This window comes from Scomber scombrus, chromosome 4, assembly GCF_963691925.1.
Source record: "Scomber scombrus chromosome 4, fScoSco1.1, whole genome shotgun sequence".
Taxonomy (NCBI): Eukaryota; Metazoa; Chordata; class Actinopteri; order Scombriformes; family Scombridae; genus Scomber; species Scomber scombrus.
Genome location: NC_084973.1, coordinates 8,139,405 through 8,159,742, shown reverse-complemented (window position 1 = coordinate 8,159,742; position 20,338 = coordinate 8,139,405). Strand labels below are relative to the sequence as shown.

The 20,338-nt window shown below is 43.8% G+C and overlaps 2 protein-coding genes across 6 annotated transcripts in view; both read left to right on the top strand.

The window, feature by feature from the left end:
• The window catches only part of rnf10 (ring finger protein 10), a 131,488-nt gene that overhangs the window by 46,403 nt on the left and 64,747 nt on the right, over window positions 1-20,338 (top strand). The gene's annotated exons all lie outside the window — the stretch shown is intronic.
• On the top strand, window positions 615-20,040 carry LOC133978969 (paxillin-like). 5 transcript variants are annotated; one of them, XM_062417347.1, is made up of 11 exons: window positions 615-750; window positions 12,036-12,244; window positions 12,398-12,483; window positions 12,575-12,714; window positions 12,791-12,974; window positions 13,149-13,263; window positions 16,662-16,823; window positions 16,929-17,102; window positions 17,195-17,276; window positions 17,358-17,506; window positions 17,633-20,040. In XM_062417347.1, exons 1-11 carry the CDS (start codon window positions 738-740, stop codon window positions 17,897-17,899), a joined length of 1,581 nt encoding a protein of 526 aa, XP_062273331.1. In that variant the 5' UTR covers window positions 615-737; the 3' UTR covers window positions 17,900-20,040. The 5 variants fall into 5 exon arrangements, with proteins under 5 accessions (XP_062273331.1, XP_062273330.1, XP_062273328.1 ...); XM_062417348.1 differs by lacking the exon at window positions 615-750 and adding an exon at window positions 14,799-14,803 and having other exon boundaries at window positions 12,023-12,244; window positions 13,149-13,270; XM_062417346.1 differs by having other exon boundaries at window positions 17,358-20,040.

Genomic DNA, 20,338 nt, shown 5'->3' with positions numbered 1-20,338 from the left:
AAAGGAGCACACATACACACAAAATAAACTTATTCAGAGGTTCCAATATCTTATTGCTTTTTTGTTGTGTAATAAACAGTGATTTAGAAAAAAGACTTGCATACAGAATAATGAAATTAATCACATTAAAAAGTGCCATCATATGGATTAAATAATATCTTTAAGATTAAAACAGCAGCTTCAAAAAAGTGAAATTCTATATCTGTCCAAAATATGTGGGATATTTCACAATCAAAAAGCAGGTCAGAAGTTGTTCTATATTTTTACAAACGGTACAAGAAATATATGTCTTTAGCGTTAACAAGACAATTAGCAGGTTATAGTATATGTAAAATTTTGAAATGAACCTCCTTAGCCTTGTCTTACTCATAATGTAAGAGGCGGATCTTCTCCATCTTATATTGTGCAGACAAACTCTAGCTACAGTTTTGCTCTTTTATTTGAATAGTTTGGTTTGGCTATTAAGGTCATTATCACTTCAACTCTACCATATTCTTTGGTTTTAATGTGTACTGCAGCCATGTGGCCGCTAGATGTCGCTCACCGCTGCGCGTCAGTGCGGGTGCGTGCTGTGCTAAAGTACACATGCACACATCGGGGCGCGCTCACGAGAGCTCCCCCTGACCAACTCTAGAGCAGCAGCGGTGGTAAAGTTTGGAGAGGAAAACTCAGACTTCTTCAGCGGGCGAGAGGCTCACCAAACATACACCGACACAGGCCAAAACAAGGCATCCAGTATGGACGACTTGGGTAAGTTGTGGGGTCGTTTTTATCGCTGTGTGTTCTCCTCCAGTGAGGAGCGGAGGGCAGGGTGGAGGAGCTCAAAGTTACGACGGGATTTTACTTGGGAAAGACTGGTTCAGTCCAGTCACCTTGTTGTGGGGAAAGCTAGCTAACATCTGCCAGAAATGTTACAGCACAGTGCGGCTGAGTGAATGTTTGACACGTTTCGGCCACTTTGTTTTTCTGAAGCATCGCAGTAAACTTAGCGGCTAGCCTTCACCTCCACCTCCTTTTAAACTCTCCCTCACTGCAGCACGTCAGTGTTTCTGAGCTTTATACGCCATCCTGCTCGTTTAAATCAATGCGTTTGATCAAATATGAGCGCTCAGAGGGAGGAGATATTTGTCTGACACTGTGACATCGAGCTTTAACATTACCGTCTCAACTTTTTCCCCCCAGGCTACTCATTCCAGCTTTGAAGTGGTCGGGTCAACAGGCCTCCCCATTTAGACTGCTCAGTAACTTGGATGGAAAGTCTTGATATAGAAGACGCAAATATGATTAGGATAAAAATAAATTATAGCAAAGGGAACAGGGACACTGAACTACTGTGTGTGTGTGTGTGTGTGTGTGTGTGTGTGTGTGAGATTAAACATGTGGGAGCCATAAGTCCAAATAAAACAGCATCCCCAAGACATCTTATCTTGATGTGCCAGAGGCGCTGACCACAGTTTGTACTTAATTGTGTGTGGGAGGTGAAACTGTCCTCCAGACCGTGTGCTGTGATTCAGTTAATTTCACACAGTGGTTTAACCTTCAGCCAGACAAACAGTGGAGCTGCTGGGGATTGAAAACCTTCATGCTGTATAATGGGTTTGGTTTATTAGTTAATTACTGTTGACTAACAATAAAACATGTCTGGAGATCATATGGTAAGAAGGCATAAAGGTATATGTCAATACCTCAAGCTCATTTAAAAAAATCCACTTTATTATTGTTAGTTGTCTTAGTCAGGTTTTAGATTAGAACATGATCTGTAATTATGTTTGGTTATCTACTAAACTGACTATTAGAATAAACATTCAGAAGGCACAGGCAAGTTTTATTGGCACTTTGTTGTTAGCTGGTTGGAATATTTAGTATAGCGTTAATGTTGCATAAAGGGCTGAAACAATTAATTGATTAATTGATCTACATAAAATGAATCTCCAACTATTTTGATAATTGATTCATTGTTTTCAGCTCCTCTTTAAATGATTTTTTTTGTTTCCTTTTGCCTTCTGTGACAGTAAACTGAATGTGTTTAGGTTCTGGACTGTTAGTCGGCGTAAAATAATGCATTTTAGGTTGCATCGTGGATATTTTGATAGCAGTTTTCAACATTTTTTGATATTTTATAGACCAAACAGCAACTCCAGGGAATTATAGGCAAATTAATCAATAGTTAAAATAATCAATAGTTGCAGCCCTAGTGGCATAGAATCATTTTGTGGCACTGACTGACATTCAAGTGTTCCTCATTCTATGAACCAACATGCACTCTTGGTTTCGTTGTGTTTACAAAACAATGGCATTAAAGGCTTTCAGTTTCTATTCCTGTTCTGTTTCATGGCTGCAGCTAACACGTATTTTCATTATTGTCTTGTTTTTTTGATCAGTCAGTTCATTTGTAGTTTATAAAATGTGAGAAAGTTCACATCTTTAAGTTCCTTGTTTTGAACGACCAATAGTCCAACACACAAAGAAAGTCAATTCACAGAGATATGAAGAGAGAAACGCAGCAGATAAAAGTCAATTAATCTAAAATCAAAATGATGCCCATTAATCACCTGATCCTTTGAGCACTCCTGTAAGTCTTTTATCAGCCCAACACTAACAATAAAGAAGTTCAGTATTAATGATACTGTACACTAACTGGGTCTGACTGTGTGTGAGGATGTAGCTCTACGCAGTCTTAGGGCTCGGTCTATTTTTTGGGCCTCGCTTACCAGTCACTCCTACAGTCCGTTGGCCTTTGACCTTTGGCACTGAACCTCTGAACTTCTAATTCTGCTGTTATAGATTTCACCAGCTGCTCGCTTTGCTATATTTGCCTTCCTAATTCAGAATAAGCCTCTTCTTGTGCCTCTCGTCAGGTATCCGTAGGAGTGCGCCCATTGTACACGTCTCCCAAAGTGGAAAAGCAGTGAAATAAATTTCTGAATTGTTTAAGTGGAGAGACGACGGGCCGCATTTTGAGTTTGGCCTGCTGTTGTGAGAATACCTCCCGGGCACATTAGATGCTCTCACTGCCACGGGCCAGTGAAAGGGCCGATTGTTGGTTAAGAGGGAGCCTGCAGTCTCACTGAAGCAGCGTGAACAGCGGGGCTGAAGGAGGGGGCGAGGCTGCTGAGGAATGTCGAACATCACTCTGTGTCAGGGTCCAAGGCCAAACACTCTCTGGGTCACAACTCACCTCCTACCACTACTCTCAGATCTGTGTACGCACCCGCCTTAGAGAGAGAGACGGTGGCTGATGTCAGTTTCTCCTTCCTCAAACATGCCCCTCTTCCTCAAACATGGTTCCCCTGGTAATTACAGTCATTTTGAAATTGTTAAAAATGTATTTGAGCTCTGGTTTCAGGTTGACAGTTGCAGAACCTTGAAGTTAAAAAGCTTCCAACCGCTCATCATCATGCGTCAAACCCCTCCCGCGCCCCCCCTCCCCTTAAATGTGTAAATACAAACCATGTAAAATATTTGTAACTCCTTTATGACTGTGGTTTACTGTGCTTCCAGTAAACCCCCCTCATTAAGCAGCCCCTACAGGTCCTGGTCTCGAGGCTCGCTGGTGACTGACAGGCCTGCATGGAGCTGTTTGGAAACCTGATCAGACTTCGTGGAACTGTCGCCGTCCTTTTTCTGTCGTCCTCCAATCGGCACGTATTGATCTGCTCACGTTGCGCTACCGCTCGAGGAAAGGGGATTCCCTCAGGAGAGCGCGAGTGCTCTTCCAGTCCGTACCTCTGAGTCACAGTTTTCCAGAGGTTTACTCCAATCAGTCTTTTGTAGTCCAGGCCAGGTGGCAGCCAGGCCTGGCCTCGCCATCAGTACTGATGTGGCCCTGGGGGCGCCCCCGAGTCCTCATCCAGATGTGGCTCTTAAAACACATGGTACACGTTCGGCTCCTGTGCTTCATGTTTGCGGGGGTTTGAAGCCACTGCTCCGTTCTCTGTGAATTCCTCGGGGTTGTGTGAGATTCAGGCAGACGCTGACCTCACTGCTCCCTGTCTGCAAGGTCTGCAAGGTCTGCAGGTTAGCACTGAGAAATGGATTCATGAAGAGATGCATTATGCCAGAGGGTCACGGCTGAATTAAGACCGGCACTTGAGCAAGACAGAGTTCTCATTAAGCTGCCTCTAGATTAGAAATAAATCAAATCTTGACATAGTTTGTGTTTGTTTAATTGCCACATTAGATACAGTAGCTCAGTATCGGTATGTAGATATAATTAAGTTTATAATAATGATGATGGTTCAAGATGTTTACGGTTCCAGTCAGTAAGTCAGCACAGTTTCCCTGATTCAGTGCATTTTCAATACAGAAATGAAATGTGCCTGACTCGTCTATTTCAGGTTATCACAGTATTATTAAAAGTCTTATATTTGAATTTTTAAGACAAAGACTTCAACGTTCTCATTTTTTTTCTTTCTTTTTTTTCCTTTTTCAAACAATGGATACGTTATACAGTCTATACAAAGTGCATAGAAAGTTGAAAAATATCTATTACAAGTTCCCAGAGCCCAAGGAGACATCCTCATATTGCTCATTTTGTCCGAACAGCATTTCAACACCACAGCATTCCGCTTCTATATTAGAAACGGGAGGAAACCAAGATATCAATATTTAAAATGACTGGGGATTCATTTTCAGTTGATCGACTAATCAACCAGCAATTTACTGCTCTTTTTTTAATACTAACTTCAGCCACATAAGTTACACAACAAAAATAGTGCCGTGTAACAACAGAAAGTGACAGCACTGCATCGTTCAATAAATGAATATGCTTCACTTATTTTAGACTTTGGCTGTGTTGAATTAAATAATCTTGAATTGAATTGATTGTTGTCAAATGTTAATATTTGACTTAATTACAATACTGTAAACTAACTTGCTTGAATCTCATTTACGTTCACCAGGCTCAGCAGGTGAAACATCAAAGAGGTGTAAAGGATTAAATTGGTAGTGTGCAGTAACCAGTGTGTGTGTGTTGCTTCTTTATGCAAAACACAACACAGAGTACACAATATTTACTGTATACATTCAGAGAGAGTTCTTAAAACGGTGCGAGCCAGGCAACTCAGCTCAACTTTTCAGACACGTTGGGGCCCATATGTCTATAGTGTGTGGGACTGGAACAGCAGCACCTGCTAAACATGCCCTTTGTAACCCACGGCGGTCCTCTTATAGCTGCTATATAAATGTATCAGCTGATCACCTCACAGAGAAAGGTCTTCTTCTGTGGGCTGGAGTGAAAAGTTGGCTGGAAGCGGAAGCAGCATGGTCCTAAATGTTTACAGCGTTTGTACAGCATACCAAAAGATCTTTGAAGGTCTTTAGTGGTTTCTGTGTCCCAGTGTGTCGGCTGCACAGAGTTAGTGTTACCAGACTAGCTATCATCACCCCACGAGGGCCGCAGGGTTAGTGCATACCGCTCGCTAACCAGCAGGGCTCGTCTTCTAGGCAAAGATAGAAGCTCCTGGCTGTAAATCAGTCTCGTTCCCGAGCTCCACACACCCATCCTGTTCTGGGTCTGGGGAAGAGGGGGAGAGAAGGGAGAGAGAGAGAAAGAGAGAGAGGGAGTTGCATGGCTGACCTCATCGCTTAGGCAACAGACCCTGCCCCATATCCTGAGGAAACACAGGAGAAAAACAATGAGCAGAGTCAGTGCTGGAGGCCAGCGAACACTGGTAGACGGGGGCAGCTCTGGGCCTTCAGCCTGTGATCATGTCGCTGGAAAAAAGCGTTTTCACCTCTCAACGCTGTCGTACCATATTGTTGTTTCACTCGCAGCGCCCTTCACCCTCTTCCTCTTTTTCATGCTGTTTCCACACCCTGCTTGTTCCAGGGCCTTGTAACTTGGCTCAGAGGACATTGCTGATTATTTTCCTGACAGTTTCTGGGTAATGTAGTAGGAATTCAAGGCCCTGCTGGATTCTTCCAACGTTACTAATGCTGGGACAAACACCCCCAGACCACGTTCAAAGAAGTCCAGCTTCATGTTTATATATGAAGGGCAGGACACCCTACTCTTGTTTTCTAGTTGTTAAAATCCACCCATAATTCTGCTAAAGTGGTGTTCCGGAAACTAACATTTTACAACATAACAAATGCCAAGCACCAAAGGTTCATATTGAATGTTTACTTCTTCTTTCATCTTCCTTTTTTTGCTACTACCTGTTTTAATAAAAAAAAAGTTTTAATCGGTTTTAGGCATTTTTTTTCTGCAGAGTTCCCTTTATGGATGCTTGTGATTACACACGACTTAACTGCAACTAACACTATTTTTCATTAACAATTAATCTTCTTAATCATTTTTATAATAATTATAAAAATCGTTTAATTGAGTGGTTCCCAACTTAGGGTCATGACCCTTCCAAGAGAAATCTGATGGATCATGTTTCTGCTACACAAAAAGGATTTATTTAGATGTTCCTCTTGTCTTCAGGGTTCTTCGTCATTATTCAGATTAAAAACAAACCTCTTTGGTTATAATACATAGACATTTTTGACTAGTGACAATTGGTCATAGGGGGTCACAGGCTAGAAAGGTGGTTCAGTCAATAATGTGCCAGAAATCAGAAGTTACCAGAATCAAAGTTGATGTCTACAGGTGGATTTGATCAACAGTGCAAAACTCGAAGATATTCTGTTCATAATAAAAAAGCAGCAAATCCTCACATTCTGAGAAACAGCAAATGTTTACCCCCCCCCCCCCCAAAATTTTTTTTTTTCAACCAAAAATATTTATTCTGTCAATCAATTAAACAACTGTTTGTTAATGTCCCCTTTTAAAGTGGTGATGGTAGACTCATATTAGCACAAGTATCTAAAGGAGAACAAGTCTTCAGCCCTGCCAGCGGCTCTGTCAGGCTGTACTTTGGCACAGCGATCCTCTGAGCTAAATGCTAACACCAGCAGGCTGAAATGCTCACAGTGGCAGAAATGTGAACCTCATGGTCGTGCCAAAGGGGATCACCAGAGTCATTAGGAAGCATCACCTGTGAACCGTGAATCTCTCTACTACATTTTATGAAAATCTATCAAGCAGATGTTGAAAGTCTGGTTCTGTGAAAACTTGGACCTGCTGGTGCTGCTAGAGGAAAAATCAGGGAATGACCTGAGTCATTAGGATTCATGCATGAACCCGGGGCAGCATGAATGTCTATGGGGGAAAGAAAAAATCATGGCAATCCCAAAAGAGATATTTCAGTCTGGACTAAAATTGGTTGGGCAACCAACCATCAGACCGGCATTACCATCCATAGGGCAACTAACACAGCTACAGATTTAAAATGATACCCAGCCCCTATTTGTACAGAGTAGAGTGGGTGGTGGAGACAAACCTCGGACTAAATCCAGCAGGATTTTGCTGATGTCTCTTTAGAGTCCTGCTCCTCTATAGAATGGTTATGAGCTCGGAGTGTGGCTGGGCGTTTTTCAGTCAGCGTTTTGGCACAAGACAGACAGGGACAGCCTTTGTTTGAGGGTCCTCCTCATCCTACCCAATTACAACTCCTCTTATTACACAAAAGCCTCCTCACTGACATACAGTCCTCACACATGCACGGCTGTGAATGTGTCCTCAGTGACTGGGTGTTACATCAGTCTTTAGACCCCACTCCACCCCCCCCTGTCATCTGATTTACTGGTCTGTGGGGAAGTGCTTTTATTTTGGTCCAGCGCTCTCTCAAGGGGAGTGTCATCTTTCGGATATTGGGCTTCTTGGCAGGGTATTTTTAGGTATGTTTATTTTGAAGTAATCACCCAAAGATGCTTCTGTCTTTCTGATAGTATGCTATTACGCTCATTCATCCTTTTGTCTGTGTGGCTCGTGCGTATTTAACTCTGCACAAACAGTCGGCCCCGAACACCTGTAAAGCTGGACGTTTATCAAAACATTTCTCTCTCTTTCTCTTCGTCCCATCACTTCATGTGTTTTGTTTGTCTGTTTTTTTTTCTTATAATTCAGTCACATTCTCTGTTGCTAGTTAGTGCCCAGACTCCCCTGCCTGTCTCACTGGCACCTCCCCCGCCCTCCTCCCCCTCTCGCTGGCCCCTGCCGGTCTTGTTTGATATAAATATCGTGGGTTGTCTGCTTGATGGGGTTGGGTTTCGGTGTGGGGCTGTGGCCATTTCTGCTCTTTTGCTCCCTTGCTATAAACAGGTGAGCGGCGGACCCCGGTGTCCCATCACCGTTGGCCACATGTTAATAGAAGAGATTAGACAGCCTTGGTTTTTTTTTTTTTCGGCCCTGCCTCCCCGCCTGCTTACACTGTACTCCATGCTCGCTCTGTGGGAAACGGGCAGTAAAAACATTGACATCTCCCTTATCCTGGAATTCAAAGCATGCTGTAGTTAGCGGAATAGCTACTGTAATTGTCAACACATTATTTTCATTTTCAGGACTGACAGATGGCGTTTTGTATCGGAGCTACATTCCTCACCGGCTCTCTACCTAGACTCGGTGGAATGCTTGTTCTGCTCGAGTAGATTTTATTACAAAGAGTCATTTTTCGCACTTTCTTTGCTGCTTTGCCAGTTTAAGACAGGTTGGATGTTAAGTGGTGTTTAACTGGATTAGAGCAGTTATATTATAGTCGCCTTTCTTTTCCCCACTCAAGGCCACCTTCACAGTACCCCCCCGCCTGATCACTGTCTTTATTCTGAAGCGGACAGAGGAATGTGTGGAATTCCTCGTTCACCTTCGCTCCCATCTGATAAAGACTGCAGGACTGTGGCAGAGCTTTGGTTGGGTGGGTGGGGGAGTGCATGTGTGTATGTGTGTGTGTGTGTGTACACAGGCAAGACTGTACATGTACCCACCGCCACACAAATGACTACAGCATCCACAAAACTTCAGAGCTGTTTGTTGAACATAATGGAGATTAGTAACCACAGTGTGACCACACAGGGTAACCCCCCCGCCCCCCCCCCCCCACACACATATTGTATGACTGATGAACTCATCTTGAATTATCACTCAGTCATATCCTTCTTGATGACAGCTTTATTCTTCCAGAGCCTGCACAATGGTGCATTGAGTCACGATGCTGTTAGAGCAGAATTGGACTTTGTCCGTCGTGGCTCGGACACCCCCCCCCCCCAGTCTGGAATGGAAAGATTAGCCTGTTACTTGGCTTACAGCGCATGTTTGCATACTTAATGCTTTCAAACTCTTCATGGACCAAAGTTGTCCGAAACAGGCGGAAGGCTCAGTTGTCTGATGTCAGACTCGATGCTGCCCTCCTCAGGGAAAGTTGCAGAGCATCTTCAGTCTTCATCCCTTTTACGAGCTGCAGTAAATGATATCAAGGAGATGTGTGCACTTGATGCACCGTCACAAGCCACAGAGGAATGTTATTTTCGATTCACCAATGCAACATTTAAGTAATGGCTGACGGTTAAGATGCCATAATGCCAAACTTTCTCTCAAGCATCAAACTTAGCTTTTATGGACAATTGCCCTACTTTGGCCTTTTCATTCATCTAGATACAGCAATAGCAGAATGATTGATGGTGGATCTGCCATTTTTAATGATTTTAGTCTTGTCCATGTCCTCTTTTAATGACCCTATGTGTAGAATTTGAAAATGTGGAGTAGGCTCCTGGATCTGAACCAAGAACACTGAGAACAACACACTGACTTTTCATCAGGCCGTTTCATTTTTCTACGAACAAAAACTTAAACCATCACAATCATTTGTTGGATGCTACAGTCACATTAAAAATCTAAGACACATATCTAACTAAATGAATACAGGCGTAAAGAGTTAGTCATTCTAGTTTAATTTAAACAATCAGTTTAGCTGTGATGGTTGCCCCCTGTGGAGATCCTTTTCTGGAGTTCATGGCCCTGTGCCATGTCACAGATGTGTAGTCTCAGCAGGTGGGTGGTGGGGGTCGGGGTTTAATGAGTGCGGAGACACTATTATAGAAGGAGTCTCAGAAACTTGGCTCCTTCTAGATGCGTGGAAGGCCTCAGGCAGCACGGCTGTCCCCTCCATCAAAGCCGTCAAGGAACTTTCTAGGAATTCATTACCATAATTAGTCTCGATGGATTTATTTTTTAAAGATTTGAAAACTTTTTAACACCCGCGCCCCGGAGTACACATTGTACCACGGCTTACCTTTTGTCCCTAAACCAGCTGTGGTATTTTTTTTCTGTCTGGAGGCTTTTGTTTTTATGAGTGCCAAAGTCAACTTCAGTAAGACCTTGTTTAGCGCGTCGGCACCAGGTGCAGCTTATTTTGAGCTGGTCGTGATATTTCAGCACATTTGCACAGACGTGGACTACTTGACCGAGCTTACTGCTTTAAATAGGCCTCCAGCTCCCATGTGGTTTATGTCAAACTTCATGAGTTAAACATGTAAGCCTCGGGACAGGATCTCCCTTTCAGATTGAGGGGTGTGATGAAGAGTAGTGTCAGAATCTAAGCAGAGGTCATGACGAACACATCTCTTTGTCACAAGTTGTAAGAAATGGTATCGGTCTGCAATTTTAGACGCAATTTAAAACGTTGATTTTATTCATGGTATTCTTGCAATGAATGTGGATTTGAGGATGAACTACTCAGAATGATCTCCAGAGTATTTGTTATTAGATATTGAGGCACTGAAAGAATACTGTCACACAAGTCTGGCTGCCAGACCACTCCCCTGTAAGAGCGGCAGCATGTTATTGCTTCTTGTCCCTCACACTATCTTTGTCTGTTCTGCTGTCTGCTTCACATACAAACACACATACACACACAAACACACACACACAGGCAACTGTGGCTTGAGGATATTACAATTACAGCAGGTGGGAACCATATTGTGAGTACAGATACTGGACTTTCTAAAGGATTTTAGAAGTTACATGTTTGTATTATTAGTGAAGGATTTGCTGTTATGACAATCCTGAGGAGAGACTTGTTTTACCAGATATTGTATGTGTGTGTGTGTGTATTTGTTTTTTATGGTCAGTTAATGTCTGTATATACTGTATACATCAGCGTAAGATTTACCATTCAGTTTCTAAGTCAAATATTTACTTTGCTGCTGACTTATTGTTGGATTGATGCAATTTTGAATAAATAGCGGAGACGTAGGATTATTCAGATGACAGCAAAAATGGTTTGTGTGCTTATAAGAAACCCATCATCACTTCACTATTACCCAACTTCTCCTTTTTCTTTTTCAAAGCACCAAGAATGACATCGATTTCATGTGTATGCTTGCCTCATTTCTTGAAAATAACTCATAAGCAGGGACAGGAAATAAAAGCTTGTTTCTGTCTTTTTCCACTCTGTTCCTCTGATGTTACATGTTTTAAAAGTAACAGCGATTCCTGGAAACATAGACTGTAACCGGTCCAAGTCCCTGTAGTGAAACAGTATGCAGCCGGTGATGGCGGCCTATTCTGGACAGGCTGAGGATGGATGGATTGTGTGATGTAAGAGTCTATTTTGTTCCTGCGTTCCACTGGGACCGCTCAGCAGGGTAACACTGTACCCCCTCAACCCTGGACAGGGTTCAGAAACACTCTCCGTTCGCCCTGCCGCTTTGTTCCTATCAGTCTGTCTTGTTACGTTCACACTCAAAAGACACAAATAGGTGAAAGATAACGGACGGGTAGCGACATCATTGACATCACTGTTGTATTTATAGTGGGAAGGCAGACGGAGAAAGAATGTTGGGGATTTCAGGGGGATATTTTATGAAGGGTTAAGTTATGAAGTCGGGTTTCGGAGCGATGACGATGGCATGAGTGATGATGTGCGTTGAGGAGAAAGCTTTTTTTGGTGACAGGTTGGAATGAGACTCCTACTCACTGTCATTGTTTACAGCCTGACACCACATTCATTAGTCCCAGCTACCCCAGTAAAGTATTAACTGGTCTCCAGTCTAAGAATCTCCAGTCAAGATTCTGGGTGAAGTGTATTGTAAACATCTTGCAGAAATAGCTCAACCATTTGTGGAAAAAAGACATTTTTTGTCAGATTTTGATGAAGATTGTTATGTAATAAATAAATAATAAATTGTAGCTTAACTTCTAATGAATCTTTCAGACGCGTTGCTGGCGGACCTGGAATCTACTACGTCCCACATCTCAAAGCGACCAGTGTTCTTGCCCGAGGAGACCCCCTACTCCATCCCTACCGGTGGACAATCCTACCAGGATGTGTCGGTTCCACCTCCAGTTCCTCCTCCACCTTCAGCCGAGGCTCTGAACGGCTCCCTGATAGATCAGCCAGACTCCCACCACTCCTCTCAGCAGGTAGGGCTGTCCAACACATTAGAAATTATACATATGAGAAAGTTGTTTTAAAGCCACAACTGTCAATTTGATCACAGTGTCAGAGGAATTAAAACTGAGTGAATAATGAGCAGGAATGTTTTCAGTGTGACAGACATGATGTTTTCTCTGCAGTCTTTAGGTTCAGCCCAGAAGAGTTCATGGTCGAGAGACAGTAGCAGCTCTCCGTTGTCTCACATTGAAGAGGACCACGTCTACAGGTGTCCTGCTACATAATGCTACAGTCCATCATCTGTCACTGTTTTTTTACCTGTAGTTATTTACTGTTCCCTCCCTCCGTCTCCTCTTCAGTTTCCCAAACAAACAGAAGTCATCCGACTCGTCGACAGCAGCCATGACCTCTGCCCTTGGCAGCAACCTATCAGAGCTCGACAGGCTGCTTCTGGAACTCAACGCAGTGCAACAGAGCTCCCCTTCGTTCCCCACCACAGGTAGACTCAAGGCCTTCAGCTCTATCAGTTGTGTTTGTGGAGAGCAGAGCTAGCTGTACTGTTAATGTCTTCACAGAGGAGACAGCTCCACCTTTACCGTCCTGCAGCATCACCCACTACGAGAACGGCGGCGCCCCTGAGATCATGGTAAGCCCTGCTGCTCAGGAGAAGCCCAAGAGGAACGGAACAAGGTTGGACGAGGCCCGACCGTCTGTGGAGAGTCTGCTGGACGAGCTGGAGGGCTCAGTGCCTTCACCCAGGTACAGACAGTTGACCTCTAACTTAACATGTATTTACATGAATGAGTTTTAGAGACTCTCTTCAGGAAAATAAAATAAAAAAGTGATTTGAACTGAGTCTTAAATGTACTATGTGGAGTTTCTGACCTTTTTATACTAATGTATACTATCCTATATATCATTTGTGTTTTCCAGCCCCTCCGCTCGCCACAGTGATTTGGACAGCCCCTCTCAGCAGCAAGCCCGAATTTCAGCTTCCTGTGCCACAAGAGAGCTCGATGAGCTGATGGCGTCTTTGTCGGACTTCAAGGTACAACGCAGCAGTGATGAACACTGGAAAGGCTTCACTTTATCAACACAACACAGTCTAGGAGGTCTTTTGTTGCCTCTCCTGTGATATTCCTGATGGTTTCTCTGTCCCTTTCCTCTGGTCTGGCTTACTCTCTCATTTCTCTGTCCTCTAGCCCACTTCTTTGGGCTCTCTGCTGGACCCAGCAGGAGCATCTTCCAGTTCTCCTCATCCTCCAGCTTCTTCCTCCGTCACCCCAGTGGCTTCTCCTTTCCTTAGTCTATCCCACCCGTCTGCCTGTGCCTCTCCTCTCTTCTCTTTGCCTGCTGGTCTAGAGCTGCATATAGACGAGGACGGTGGAGACGAGGGCGCGTCAGCGCTCCATCCGAATCGTCCTCCCCCTCACAGTCCTATATCCTCACTCTCTGCAGCCAGTGATCTAGACCTGGACTCTGTCACAGATTTCTGTGCCCCCATGCTGTCATCCCAAACCAGGTCTCTGCCAGTCCTCACTCTGGCTGCTGCCTCTAACTCCAACCTGCTGAGAAGCAGCCCGAGTCCCTCCAATACCACCAACCCGTCACTTACCTCAGTTAACACCATCCTGGACCACAAGTCCTCCAAGTCATCTAGTCCATCTGTAGAACAGGTGTCTCCCTCAGCTACTATCTGTAAACTGTCTTGTCCACCCGAGACTATGAGCAAGGGGTCTGTTTCTATTCACGACCTCGATTTGAATTTGTCCCCTTCACTGCATTACAAAGACCTCACCCCTCCTCTAGTCTCTGTGCCAAAGACCCCTTCACCTCTCCCCGCTTCTGTCTCTGTATCTCCGCCCCCTGCCAATTTTTCCTCCAAAACCTCCTCCGCAGTGTCCCCCTCTACCCTAGCCTTCACTAGCCCTGCAATGTCCAGCAGGATTCTGTTGGAGCCGACACCCACAGCCCAGAGAGCCAGCCCCCTCGCTGTGCAGCAGCCCCCCATGGTACAGCCCTCCCTGGACGAAGCACTAGACAAGCTGCTACAGATGAGCTTCACTCAGAATCACACAGTAGCGCATTTAGAGGAACCTCAGCTGCAGATGGATGCGCAGTGTCTAGGCAGAGGAGTGCAGGAGATGCACGAAGAGCTCATCCTGCCCATGGACAGAAACAGCATGCACCCCGACACTTTCACCAGCGCCACCAACACCATCACAGACGAGTCGGTGGACGGAGGCACCGACGGCAACGGAGACTTGGACTGGGCAGACGAGGATCTGTCCATTTCCTTCCACGACGGACTGGATGGCACCATGACGCCGTACACCGAGAGGCCGTACACAGATGGCAGCATGACCCCGATGACAGAGGCCAGCTGGATGGATGATTCCATGACCCCGTCCACATGCCCCGGGACCCCTGACGTCAGCCTGGATCTGCCCCTTCTGCATCCTCCCAGTATAGACCGAGTCTCCGCTTCGGGACATGTATGCGTCTCGACTCGTGCTCAACACAGAATGGGCTTGTTTCGCTCACTTTTAGCTTCGTTTTCTGCTTAAAAGAGCTCATTACAAGCTAATGTCTGATCTGCTGGCCTCTGCATGTGTTCAACAAGCAAGTCAAGTGGAGCTGAAACAATTACAAGGGAAGAAATAGAATCTGCAATAGTTTTGATGATTGATTAAAATTACAATTCACTTTTTTTCAGCTCCTCAAATATGAACATGCCTTTTCTGTGTTTTATATCATTTTAAGTTAAATATCAATGGGATTTTTTGACTGTTGGTTAGATAACAGAAGAAATCACTTTGACTTTTCAAAACTTAATATTTTTTCTAACATTTAACTGACAATCAAACAATTGATTTATAACAAAGGGGTAAAAAAAATAACGGCTGTTGAGCCTCATAGTGGCTGACATGATGCTCTAATTTTACTGTTGAGTCAAATATAAGATACCCAGTTAATGTAAGATGAACAGAAACAGAGTATTATGCATGCCAAACAGAAAGATAAGAGAAACCCTCTGTGAGGAAAGACAGTCCGGCAGAAGCCTTAAAAAGGAGCAAGCTTTCTTAATCTTAAAGAGTTTTTGCTTTGCTGTTGCACTCAAGCACGAGTAACTGACTGATGTACCGGTACTCTGCATGGCACACGTAATCCACAATCCTTTACCAATTACCTGATGCAACAGTTTGGCGTGAAGGACTTCCGCGGTGTGAAGTAGCTTTGGTTGCTCGTGAGACTAAGCATGCCGGTCGAGAGGTTTGTTTTCAATAAGCATGGATAAAGTGCATGGAGTGTGACTCTAAGCCAACTGACTGTTCATCCCAGCCTGCTTCACATGCTATGATTGGTGTGGATATATGATGAGATGCTCACCATCCTTCCTAGATAAAATCAGTGATTAGGCGCACTAAGGAGACTACCAACGTGCATCCCATGTACCGAGACGGTCACACTCGCAGGAAAATGGGACCGGTCATTGTCAACAAGAACACCTCCCAGGATCGCCTCATAGAGGAGCTTCAGGGCAAGCTCGGGATCAACCGTTTAGAGCGGCGACGCAAAAAGTGTGATGACTGGATCACCGACGGCGTAGTCCTCACATCTAAACCGCAGCGGTTCCGTCATGAAGGAGCCGCCAGTGAGGTCGACAAGGTTGGCTTCAGTGTGCTCGACAGTCTTCCCAAATATTTGTCCCCCCTCCCGGTTCATTCACCTTCAGTTTTCTCCACATTTTCCTCTCTGTGTCTGCTCCCTTCTCTATTTCTCTCTTCTCTTTTCCTCAGATCATAATTCCCCCAGAGTCGCCTGTCCCTACGAGGAAGGTTCTCCCACCTCTGTCACCCCCTGCCCCTCGTCGCCCCAGTATCATAGAAGAAACTAAGCGACTGCTCCTGGCGCAGCAGCTCCCTGTTCCCATACTACCACCACCCCCACCACCACCACCACCACCCCCGCCACCTCCTCCACCCCCCTCCCCACCTCCACAACCTCCACACATGCAGGAGTATATACCCGCTCCAACACGACAGATTATAAAACCTTCACCACCACAACCACCACAACCACCACAGCCACCACTGCCACCACCACCTGTTCAAGAATTTCCCGCTCCCAAACCAGAGCCCCCTCCTCCTGTTTTTAAAACTCCCACCCAGCTTCCATCAGTGGAGACACTGCCACCAGTCACACCCAAAGTCCTGATATCTGTAGGCTGCCAAACAGAGTATGACCCAATCTTCCCTTCAATGCAGGCATGAACCCTTGTCTCTTTTCCTTTCTGTATTTCACACATCTTAAAAAACAAACAGTGATTTCTTTTGACTGCTGGTATCCTCCACCTTACTGAGAAGTGCATTTATTTCTGTATGACAAGATACATCAAGCACATCTTCAACACATCCCTGTGTTCTCATAACTTAACCATTTCAGATTATGGCTCAAGGAAAGAGTGCTGTTCCCGGCGGTCCCCCGACACAGGTCAACAAGCTGGACAACATGCTCGGTAGCCTCCAGTCTGACCTCAACAAACTGGGCGTGCAGACGGTAGCTAAAGGAGTTTGCGGCGCTTGCGCAAAGCCAATCGTGGGACAGGTGAGATGATCATGCTTTACTGAAAATGATATCGGGTAGCTGTGGAAATCGGAGGGTAAAAAAAAAAAAGATACATGCCGACGATGACTTTTCCATTCGTCTAAGGTGGTGACTGCCATGGGCCGCACATGGCACCCCGAACACTTTGTGTGCACACACTGTCAAGAGGAGATAGGCTCCAGGAACTTCTTTGAGCGTGAAGGACAGCCCTACTGTGAGAGAGACTACCATAACCTGTTCTCCCCGCGATGCTTCTACTGCAACGGGCCCATACTGGATGTGAGTTCTCTGATGTTTACACGCGTGGTCATGTCTGTTCTAGCGTAGTTTCCTATCAGATGGTAATAAACGTTTTTTTCATGTTTGTGCAGAAAGTTGTGACGGCGTTGGATAGGACATGGCATCCTGAACACTTCTTCTGCGCCCAGTGCGGCTCTTTCTTCGGCCCAGAGGGTGAATGAGGCTTCTTTGTAGAAATTCTCTTTGAATGACTCTTTCTGTTTTGGATTTACTGATATCTGTTTTTCCTTAAAGGTTTCCATGAAAAAGACGGAAAAGCTTATTGCAGGAAGGATTACTTTGACATGTTTGCACCGAAATGTGGCGGCTGTGCTAGAGCCATTCTGGAGAACTACATCTCAGCGCTGAACTCCCTCTGGCATCCCGAGTGTTTTGTTTGCAGGGTTTGTATCATGCAGTCCTGTCATTATGACATTTTTTGTTATGTATTTTTCTTTATAAGATGTTATTATGAGGAAAAAAGCATCAGAGTAACATTCTCCTCTGCTGTCCCTTGTCTCCGTCTACAGGAGTGCTTCACCCCATTTGTGAATGGAAGTTTCTTTGAGCATGACGGCCAGCCCTACTGTGAAGTGCACTACCACGAGCGACGCGGCTCCCTTTGCTCCGGCTGTCAGAAGCCCATCACAGGCCGCTGCATCACGGCCATGGCCAAGAAGTTCCACCCGGAGCACTTTGTCTGCGCCTTCTGCCTCAAGCAGCTCAACAAAGGCACCTTTAAAGAACAAAACGACAAACCCTACTGCCACGGCTGCTTCGTCAAGCTGTTCAGTTAGGCACCAGAGCACATAACTGTACTACAGAGTTCTGTGTTTGGGTCACGGCTTAGATAAGTGTCTAAAGCATCTTTAGCACAAGTAGTGTGGGAATGGATTGTGTTTATATATAAAAAAAAAAAAAAGGGGTTGTCTGTTTTCTGATGATGACATTGGAAGTGTGTATGGATTAGGTATGTGCATGTGGTTAAAGCAACATTCAGGCTAAAATACATTTAACTCGTGCTTGAGACATTTGGAAAAAAGGTCATTATTTTCAAACTGATAACTGTTTTTCTTTAAGCTCCTATTGGTTTTAAATGAGCCTGTAGGTTTGATGCAGATAAACTCGCAACACAACATTTTAAGGAGAATGAAAATCTTCAGAGCCTGATAAACTGGCATTACAATGCTTTTTTAAATCAACACTGATATGCAGAACTCTTTTTGTCCAATCTTCTAAAAATGTGTTGGACTTATAAACAGGCAAAGAGCTGGCGTTCTTTTTTTTGTTACTCTGGCATCAATTTGTTTTCTAACCTTTTTAGTTTTTGTCTTTTACTTTATAGAAGTTGGTGAAATCTTTCTGAACACTGAAGAAATCCATGAAATGCTCTGTGTGTTTGACATTGTTGCTCACTGGTTGAGTGTCCTTTTTAGAAACCATGAAAAAAAGATACAAGAATCAGAAAACGATAGCAGGGAGAAGGTGACCTGTTACTATTTTTAGCATTACAGTAGAAACCATTTTACAGCTGATGAGGAGAAAAGCTTTTTAAGATGTTTTTGTAAAGCTGGACAGAGCAGATGGATAAACCCACGATATCATTGTCGCATTTACTGGAAATAGGCTTAGTCAGCACTCACTATTATTTTTGTATGTGTGTAATGTGTTGTCGTTAAGACCTTTTTATGGAGTCACCCAATCAGCCTAAGATATATATATAATGATTTAATGTGTTGACACCAGCATGTCAGAACAGAAACATTTAATGAATCTCAAGCACACGTATCTTTTAGCCAAAGTCTGAAGTCACCCATCGGTGAATATTTCAGTGTTGCTCATTGGAAAAATTCAATATGCATCAGTTCATCAGTAGATGCGACTCTTATGAGTAAGGGGCAACTGCATATTTTTGAGCAAACCTCACGTTTTTAAATGTTTCACTGCCAAATCATTCCTTGTCTTTTCACAGATGAAAAGAGAAAATCTGAAAACAGTTTCTTGCAGTAGCTTCATACAGTGAAGTGGAGCCTCAAACAGATATTGGGAGTATTTTGTGATAACTGGCATCTCTTACACAACCAGTACCATTTCTGAGTACATCCTCAGATGTTGTTTTTCTTTTTTTTGTTTGTAAATATCCGATGCAGCTACATTGTAAGCAAAGCGCTGGCATGCTTAGCATGTACATGTGTTTGATAACCACTCATTCAGAGAGGGAGAGGGCAGGTGGAAAGACATAACAAAGATACTTTGGTATTTTTAGTGTCATTACTGTATTGAGAAGCTGATGAATGTTCACTATTTTGAAAGAAGTATATAATGCAAGAAAATCCATAAAATAAGCATGTGATACTCCAATAATGCTATGCAACTGTGGATTAACCCCTTTGTATGTCAGCATCTTTGTTCAATAACAGGCTGTCTGTGCCATTGTATCAGTACAATGTCTAATAACACTGGCAAATTCAGCAAAATACTGTTAACAGATGAAAATCCACAGTTATGTTTTCATGTTACTAGTCTGTGAGTCCACTGAGAAGTGTAGGCTGTGGGAGTCAAAGCCTGGTGGTCTTCTAGAAGAAGTTGTAGGACTAAGATGACTCACTTCCCTCAGCATCTGAGTAGCATCTACTGTATGACCACCAGGCTGGGTTTGTACATGGTTCATGAAATGCAGCAGATGTATCGGGCCTTTGTCTTGTTCAGGGAAATCTAGAGCCTTAACTCTTTTCTCTCTTTCTATTTAAGAGATCATGTAACAGTTGTTTTTTCAAATCATTTTAGTAGAGTGTTATTTAACCAAAGCCATACCTTCTTTGAATTGTTTTTTCTGTTCTTTTTTTTTTCTTTTCACTTTGAATGTCAATAGGTATGAATAGTGAGATTCCTCACCTCTAGTCTGATTATGCAAATAAATTCTGTTTTGGTATCAAAATGTTTTCTAAGAGCTTTATTTGTCAAATGCATTCACACGTTGCACTTACTTTACTCAACTAAACTTAGATACTTTAAAGAATGCAGATAATAAAGCTCATGCTGAGTTCATAGATTCAGATTAAAGATAGAACTGAAATCTAAACTTAATATAGGATTCTTATGATGAGTGCTTTCTTATTATGTGTGGCCCCTAGGAACGGTGGAAAAACTAGAAAAACATATATCAGTCAACCGATTTTATCAGCCGATATTGGCCTATCACAGACATATCTTTATCAGTATCATCTGATCTGCCC